At 30.6% G+C, this 9,411-nt stretch overlaps 1 protein-coding gene and 1 pseudogene across 1 annotated transcript; both read left to right on the forward strand.

The window, feature by feature from the left end:
• The first annotated feature begins 3,102 nt into the window (after positions 1 to 3,102).
• Positions 3,103 to 4,236, forward strand: LOC102580707 (kirola-like). The gene is made up of 2 exons (XM_006344316.2): positions 3,103 to 3,313; positions 3,884 to 4,236. The coding sequence occupies exons 1-2, from the start codon at positions 3,127 to 3,129 to the stop codon at positions 4,138 to 4,140; spliced, it is 444 nt and encodes a 147-aa protein (XP_006344378.1). The 5' UTR covers positions 3,103 to 3,126; the 3' UTR covers positions 4,141 to 4,236.
• A 529-nt stretch (positions 4,237 to 4,765) lies between these two features.
• On the forward strand, positions 4,766 to 5,482 carry LOC102606170 (trafficking protein particle complex subunit 3 pseudogene; annotated as a pseudogene).
• Positions 5,483 to 9,411: the final 3,929 nt, after the last annotated feature.

Below are 9,411 nucleotides of genomic sequence, written 5' to 3' on the forward strand. Positions count from 1 at the left end.
ATTAAATATTTTCAAATTCAAACTAGGACTAAAATAAATAAAAAAACCCTAATTCATTCGCTAACAAACACAATCAATCATTCAATAAAATACAAATTCAATAAAATAATTAACAAAATCAAATATAACTCAAATTGAAAATATTAAAAACTAATTTGATGAAACCCTAACCTTATATTAAAGGAGAAAGAGACAATGGAGAGGGAGATGGAGGCAACACCAACGGCGACGAGAGGAGCGGCAACGGCGATAACGGAAGAGGTGATAGCTAGGGCGGCGTCTCCGGCGATTTTATATAGAAGGAAGAGAGAACAAAGAGAAGGAAAAATGGGGGAAAATTTGCATCTTTCTTTCAAATATTTTAAGGAAAGCGACGGATAACGTTTCTTTGTCCGTCGCTTTCTTTTAAATAGTTGACCAACATTTTGACCAAAAAGCGACAGACTAAGAGAAACTGTCTGCCGTTTTTAAAAATATTTGACTATATATTTTGACCAAGAAGCGACAGACATAAAGATGTTGTCCGTTGCTTCTTTTAAAAATAATTTAAAAATTCAAAATAATTAAAAATGACAGATGACGTGGTTATTCATTAATTTATACATAATTATTTTTATTAAAAAGCGACGGACACCGTCTCTAACTATATTAAATAATTAATTATTATATATATATATATATATGACGCAAAAATCTGTGAAAAAAGTGACGGACTAAGAGATGCCGTCCATCGCTTTTTGTAAAATAATTTTAATAATATTTATTTTTATTAAAAAGCGACGGACAATGTGGCAAATGGTGTCGCTTTTCTGTCCATAATTTTTTAGTAGTATTTTAGTAGTGATTAGTCATTTACAACTTTTGCATCTCTCTTTCCGTCGGAAGTTAGTGTCTTTTTTGTCTTTCTCTATTTAGAAGTGATTATACATGTCTAGACTTGGACTTTGGAGTTGTTTTGTTATGATTATTACTCATAATGACATCAATTATTCATTAAAAGTACTGTTAATTTATTTATTTTCATATTCTTGGGTGAATGATAACGATAATCCTATCTAGTTAATAATAAAGAAGATGCTTGCATGATGTTGTACTTTGGGTCGTGACATAAAATGTGTCTTGTATTCCTTATTTCAAAGTTTAAAGAGAAACAAATATTCAAGGGAAAGCCAAAACTACTCCAACATTACAATTACGAAGGAAAATTAATGCACCATGTAAAATACTATGAACGATTTTCAATTTCAGGATTGTTTTGGACATTTTCTCTCCATAAATCATTTATTCCCCTTCCTCTATTTTTCGTAAACCTTAGTTCGTTGAAGCAGAATACATATATAGAGTGACAGATTATAAGTTGTAACTCTTCAAAAAATTCTAATTCACCAAAATTTATAATTTAACCATTAGTTGTTTGTCCATATAAGTGCATTTATTTGATAAAACTTCTTTATCGATTATAGAAGGGGAAATAAGAGTGTATTAGATTGAATCCAATGAATAGATAATGAACATAAAAGAAAAGGAAGAGCATATGGACAAAAAAAACATTAGGGTCTGTTTGGAAAGCCACCTGATAATTGGAATTGGTGTAATTACTAGGGTAGTAATTATCAGCCTAGTAATTACGCAATCAAGTAATTACACTGACCTGTTGGTTTGCCTTAGTGTAATTGCACTGTAATTACACATATCCTGTTTGGATGCCACAATATAATTATACATGTTCTATTTGGATGTACAATTGCAATAATAAAATTATATTAAAATTTAAAAGTTAAAATTAATTATTTAAATTTTATAGTAGACAAATAAGAAACTTTTTAAATGATATTAAATTAAATATTTAAGATATATATTACTTTTTGAAAATATATTAATTAATAAACATATGATTTAACTAATACTATGAAAACATAATTGATTTATATTTTTTAAAATTTATATATTTCAATTGAATTTCATGAAATGCATGTTTGATAAAAATATTAATGTGTAAATAAAATGTCATAAATTATTTAAATGTTTGACAAAAAGATAATCTATCAAATCTAATTAAAAAATGACTTGCAATGTGAAATCAATATTACTATAACAAATGAAACTGAAAATATAACATAAGTTATAAATTCAAAATAAAAATTTAACATAAGACTCTTATCGCAAATTTCAACATAGCATACAAAAATATGATATTTTTTTTAAAAAGTAAGTCTATAACCTTATGTAACAATAAATTCTATTTTAATTTAAAAATTATAGTACTAATAAAATTATGCTAATGAGAAAATAAGAATGACATAAATAAATATATAATACAAAAAAATTGCATAGAATCACGTGAAGTAAGGTTGAGAATGAGAAAAAAAATGAAATATAATAATATATAATAAAAAATAAACTTTTAGAAAATTTTAGAATAATAAAAATAAAAAAGTACTACAAATAATAGAAATAAAAAAATTAAAACAAAAAATAAAAATAGAAATAAAAAGAAGAAATTAAAAGTAATCAGCTGGTAATTACACCATGTAATTACCAACAATTCACAACCTCTCCCTCTGAATTGAAGAGTGTAATTACCCCCTGTCAATTACACCAATTACCTGTTGATCAATTAATTACATGTCCAGCCAAATAGGATGGACAGTGTAATTATACCCAATTACACCAAATCTAATTACCAGGGTGGTTTTCAAAACAGGCCCGTAAGATATTGATAAATGTTTGTTTAGATTTATTTAGTATAATTAATTAAAAGAAAAAGAAAATTATCAGAGAAATACTCATCAATCAAAGATTTTGTGTTTAGCATATAAATTTTCATTATGATTTTAAAAAAAGGTGAATATGTATGATTCCTCATAGGTTCTTTTTGAATGGTTTGTCGTAAAACAAAAGTTTAGGTAGCAGAGTCATTTTTTAAAATAGGTTAAGGTGTGTATCACTATAATGATAATACGGTGTGGGTGCAAAATGTTAGTAACTCGTAAATATGGGGTGAATAATATTTCCTACTAGATAGCTATCAACATTTAATTAAAATCTATAAAGACTACAAAGTCCTAAATATTTTCTCACCAATTTCTTGTAACAACTTATTCCTTTTCTTGAGAAGTAAAAAATATGGGCACGAAAGGTAAGTTGATAGCTTCAATGGAGGTGAAATGTGGAGGACATTCGCTTTTTGATATTTTTCATACCAATAATCACCATGTACCCAATATAAGTCCTACAAATATTCACCATTTTGAGATTCATGAAGGTGAAATTATAAAGGCTGGTTCAATTATTAGCTGGAAATATAATGAAGGTAATATACATTTTCTATAATCTCTCTTTCTATTAGTCAATATGATTTAGTTGCATCAATTATCGATATTTGGAACTATTTAATATTAACTAATATGAAAGTTAACTTTTCATAAAATGATGTTTTTGAAAAGGACTACGACATCTTTCGATTGTGGGTGGAAGAATTTTTTTATTTAAATTATTTTAACATTTGCATTTATTTTTTTGGCTTCAACACGACATTACTTAATAATCTTTACTCATAATAAATTTTAGTAAATTAAAATATGTATAACAGTAAATATTTTTATTAATATTTAATAGAATATGCTTTTGGTAATTCTCCATAACTTTAGCTTCTTTTTAGTTTGAGATTTTGACAGAAAACTCCACTCAAGAAAACTAGACAATCCAAAGTTCATACGATAGAAAATCAAAAATTCATAAGTATTAGAGAGTTTTCCATGAAAATTTAGTTTGGAATTTTTTTTTATACAAAGACAATATTTTGAAAATGTTTAAATCTTTCATGAGAAAGTGAAAACTTTAATTTCTTACAACACCTCTTGTATTTGTTTAATGATTATAGGTGGACAGGAAATGTACATGAAGTACTTAGTTGAAGCTGTTGATCCTGAAAACAAATCAATTACATGGAAACTGATTGAAGGAGATTTATTAGAGTTGTATAATTACTTTAATGTAGCAACATCTTGTGATCATCAATGGACTACTTGGACATATGAATACGAAAAGAAAACTGAAGATACCCCAGAGCCCCTCATTCACTTAGGTTTTATCCTTAACCTAATAAAGGATATAGAGGGTCACCTTCTAAAGAATTAATATACACGTGTGTGTGTTTGTGTGTGTGATGAATAATTTGCTACTTCTAGCTAGCTAGCATGTATTATAAATAATCTAGAATAAAATATATGTGTGGTTGTGTGATGAAAAATTGGCTAGATCTAGCTAGCATGTAGAATAAATAATGTTGAATAAAATATGTATATGTTTGTGTGACAAATAATTGGCTAGTTCTAGCTAGCATGTGGAATAAATAATATTATTTTTTGTGAACATATTGTATATGTCAATACCCTCTATGGATGTATTTCTAATAGCAATTATATACAAGATACTATGCATTTTGTTGTGATAACTTAAGCCCACAGTTTATATCATAATTCTTCATATTATTTTTTTGAGACTGTGCATAAATAAACAATATGATTTTGGACTTGTTATCATGGTTTGAGTTGGGAACCGAGGAGCTCAAGTGAATTTCGGCATAATTTTGAAACTTTGTTAAATTGCGAAATTTTGCTAGTGCAAGGGTTCATCATTGTAATTATAGTCCATGTAGTCTGATTACAGTGAAGTAAGTTGTAAAACCTGAGCTATCTATACATGCTTTAAAGTTTGAACGGTTATTTGTTGGGTGATACTATATACATGAAAAACTTAATTCTCAGAGCTCTGATAATGGCTCCCGTAGCTCCCAGATCCGGCGACGCCATTTTCGCCAACGTTGAACGAGTGAATGCTGAACTTTTTACCATAAGGTACGGTGCGATCGTGCGACAACTGCTTACTGATCTGGAGGAGGTTTGAGGGAAGTCAACAAACAGCTTGATCAAATGGGTTATAACATTGGAATTCGGCTCATTGATGAGTTTCTGGCAAAATCTAACGTTTCTAGGTGTATTGATTTCAAGGAAACAGCTGAAGTCATTGCCAAGTTGGCCTCAAATGTTCCTAGGTGTCACAGCAACTGTGGGAAATTGGAATGCTGAGGGAACAACGTGCAGTTTAATTCTGGAGGACAACCCCTTGGTAGACTTTGTTGAGCTCCCTGATACATGTCAAGGTCTATATTATTGTAACATCTTAAGTGGAGTAATCAGAGGGGCATTAGAGATGGTGTCAATGAAGACTGAAGTCACATGGATCCGTGATATGCTTAGAGGCGATGATGCATTCGAGCTGCAGTTGAAACTTCTGAAGCAGGTTCCTGAGGAATATCCTTACAAAGACGACGAGTAACAGCTGAAACTTATGAATTTTGTATTGCTTCTTCTCGTTCGATCTTTAAGCACTGTGTTGTGTGATCTGGAAATATTAAGCTCCCTTTACTCTCCTCCATTGTGAAAAAACATTTATTTCTAGTGTTTACTTACAATGTTAATGATTAGCTGCTACCTTGAATTAAAAAAAAAAAAAAACTTAATTGTAAAGTTCTAAGAGCATATTTGACATTGTTGCTAAAATCTACTTCTTTTTAGAAGCATTTTTAAAAAATAACTTTGCAGAAAACTACTTTCGAAAAAATAATTTGTATTTTGTAATTCATTTGAAAAGTGCATTTGATAATCCAAATGTATTTGGGTAATCTTTTTAAAATAGTACTTTTGAAAATCAAATTATGAAAAAGGAAAAGTGTCAATGCACTTTTAATATTACTATTATTTTTAAAGAGAAATTATTTTAAACATCTATTATAATTTTTTTGATTAAATTACCATATACATATTAAAATTTTCAATCTATATTACACAAAGATGAATACAATTTTTTTTATATAATATTATATGATGATTTATATATAATTAAAAATATCAAACAAAATAAACTTAAAACTATTTCACAAATTAAATCCACCAAACAAAGAAATAAATATAAGTGATTCATTGATAAATATGTATATATGTTAGGGATATTTTGGTCTTGAAATTTTATTTTATTTTTTGATTCTCCTCCTACATTTTCTAAAAAGCATAAATTTTTAGCTTCTTTAAAATAGCAGAAAAATTGTATTTGCCTCCATTCAAAAATAATTTTATTGATTTGCGAAACAACTAATTTATTTATAATAAAAGTGAAATGAGCCTTAAATACCCTTGAACTATTTGAAATTGTAAAAAATTACCCTCCAGCCACTTATTGTGTAACAACCCAAGGGTACCCCCTAGACGTAACATGGCACATAACACCCCTAAAGGCACTATGTAAGTCACTTAGCATATCATCACATAAGTAAAGAATAATAAAGAGTAAAACACATTTTCAAGTCTTAAGAAGTTTTCATAAAAACAAAGCGGAAGTCTAGAAATAGTCTCATTTAGCCATCTATTACTATCGAAGTCTCAAAATAGGGTCACAACCCTTACAATAGGAAATCCGAAAGTCTAGTACAATGAAAGAAATGAAACAACAATATAGCACTTCTCCTCGGATCCATGAGGACATACCACAAGCTTTGGAGAATAGTCAATCCAAGCTTTGAACTAGAAGGAAGATCACCTCAAATGCCAGAACCTACACTTTGTAGAAAAATGTAGAAGAAATATGGGTTAGGACAAAAATGCACCAAGTATGGTAGCTATGCATGAAAACCTTTAAATATGCTAAAAATAGACATTTTAATTGAAAACTATGCACTTTACCAAGTTTAGAGTTCATCATGAAAATTAGTGTAAAAGCATAAAATACAAGCATATTCAACATAGTGATCATCTCATCATAATGGAAACAAACCATAAGTACCCTCAAAGCATCCTTGTGTAATGTATGAATAAGATCCCATACTCCTACCACACTAAGGAAAGCTTATTAAGTGATTATAGTTCATAACTCCAATTCTAGTTCATTCTATCATAGTGGGATTAGCTTTAACCGGCATAGACCATGAGAGCTTAATCACGAAATCCGGTGTCTACCCTACACCGAAAAAGGGTTGTCCTACTTGCCCAAGGTAGAACTCAACTATTAGCTTTAACGTGGATCGACTAGCTAAAGACCTATGTGGGCACATAGTTTATGGGATAAGGGGATTGCTTCTAGAAAACCCGACCTCTACTAACGTAAAGGGCATCCATCCCAAGCGATTGTTACTAGAAACCCGGCCTCTACTATCCTAATGGCTTTCATCTCATACGACTATCCACTCGGCGCTAAGCATAATTCCCATTCAGTTTATATTAAGTCTTGACTTAAAGTGATAATTATGGAAAAGGTGTCTTGACACTTAATCCAACAAACTCATGCTAAAGCTCCTAGATTCATTAGGGGAGACTAGTCTTCAACCCTTAGAATCACTACATGTGACAAACCTTTCACATTGTATGATATTCATACCTAAGTGTGCAAGTAAGGATAATCATCCAATCAACACAACAATTAGATTATAATGTATTCACTTTAGTCTAAAAGCAATCTAATTGTATACACACAAGTCTCATACACATAGCTAATACCCATGTTTTACCCTTCAAGGGCTACAAATCACATTCAACCAATCAATTCTAGAATTACTACATTAGATATAGATGGTGAGATGATTCAATTAACTAAACTACTATAACTACAATTTCATAGTAAGTACAATTTACCAAATTCACAAGTCATAAATTATAGTTAAGGGGAGTTCATGGATTCATAGGAGATTTTTATCATAAAAGCTATAGTAATCAATAATTCAATCATAATATATGATAAATAAATCAATGAAAACATTTTTAGAAAGAATCCACGGCTTGGAGTGAAAACCCTAGGTTTTGGAGACTTTTCTACTTTGAAATTGAGAGTTTGAGGACTTCATGGCTGAAAGCTAACCATGAATCAAAGACTACCATACCTTAGATGAAGATTCCTCACGAATTTGGGTAGAAAATATGAGTTCTTGAGCCCTAAACTTCAACTTCTTCTTCTTCTTCAATGGAGGTTTTAGTGAGAGAAATTTTTAGAGGTTTTAATTTTGTTTTGGGGATTTATGAATTATGACTTTAGATGGGTTAATTAACGTGGAAAAATACATATATAGTTGTTTAAAATAGGCCTAATATGACACCACATAACTATTTTATAAAAAGGAAATTAAAAAAGAACCCCTAGCCTTAACTGCCAAGTGGAGGTTTCAGGCATGACTTAAGATTGGTGACCTACGGACCGTAGATGGACCTACTATCCGTCCTGCAGGTCCATGGTCTAGGGCTTGAATTATTGGGGAATGACCCACGAACCCCACCTACGGGGCGTGGGTGGACCTACGGGGTGTAGGTTCCCTTGTGAGTCATTGCCCAGGTGACTAATTTTGGACCATTCCTCAAGGACCCATTGTTGGTCCTTGGGGTTTAGGCCTTGTCATCCTAACACCAAACCATGAAATTATGGTATGGGGAGGTATTTTTAAGGCTCTAATTCTAATGTCAAGCTCTAGCTTAGCCTACTAGTTTTATATTAGACAATTTAATTGAAAACTATGCACTTTACCAAATTTAGAGTTCATCATGAAAATTAGTGTAAAAAGATAAGATACAAGTATATTCAACAGATTGATCATCTCATAATAATTAAAAAAAAACCATAAGTACCCTCAAAGAATCCTTGTGCAATGTATGAATAAGATCCCATACTCCTAGACACATTAACGAAAGATTATTAGCTGATTGTTGTTCATAACTCCAATTCAAGTTCATTCTATCTTAGTGGGATTAGCTTTAACCGACAGAGACCATGAAAGCTTAATTATGGAATCCGGTGTCTACCCCACAACGAAAATGAGTTGTCCTACTTGCCAAAGGTAGAACTCAACTATTAGCTTTTAGGTGGATCCACTAGCTAAAGAGCTACGTGGCCACATAATTTATGGGATAAGGGGATTGCTTCTAGAAATCCTGACCTCTACTAACGTAAAGGGCTTCCATCCCAAGAGATTGTTACTAGAAACCCGTCCTCTACTATCGTGTGGGCTTCCATCTCATATCACTATCCACTCGGTGCTAAGCATAATTCCCATGTACTTTCCTTAATATTTTGTAGTTTTTGAGTAATTTTTTCACTTCCTTTAATCCATGGGGTATTTTTTCTGTTCTTATTAGCTACTCTTTTTGCTCCTACTTTTTGTTTACATGGTGTAGTAAACCACCAATGTGTTTTGGTTATTACATGAGGATATAACTTTTCTAAAAAGGGCATTCCTAGAAGCATATCTTTGTTTATAAATTCATAACTATATATATCTTCTATAGTTAATATTTTATCCCAAATTTGTAACTTTATATTCTTTGCTTTATATGTTATCATATTTCCTTCATTATTAAATCCTGTTACAACTAT

The sequence above is a fragment of the Solanum tuberosum genome, unplaced genomic scaffold (genome assembly GCF_000226075.1).
Source record: "Solanum tuberosum cultivar DM 1-3 516 R44 unplaced genomic scaffold, SolTub_3.0 scf00054, whole genome shotgun sequence".
NCBI lineage: Eukaryota > Viridiplantae > Streptophyta > Magnoliopsida > Solanales > Solanaceae > Solanum > Solanum tuberosum.

What these genes read in the sequence shown, in the direction of transcription:
- LOC102580707 (XM_006344316.2), top strand. Translation starts at nt 3,127, where the DNA reads ATGGGCACGAAAGGTAAGTTGATAGCTTCAATGGAGGTGAAATGTGGA. An exon ending in TAGCTGGAAATATAATGAAG is followed by an intron (nt 3,314 to 3,883) that starts GTAATATACATT and finishes TAATGATTATAG; the next exon opens with GTGGACAGGAAATGTACATG.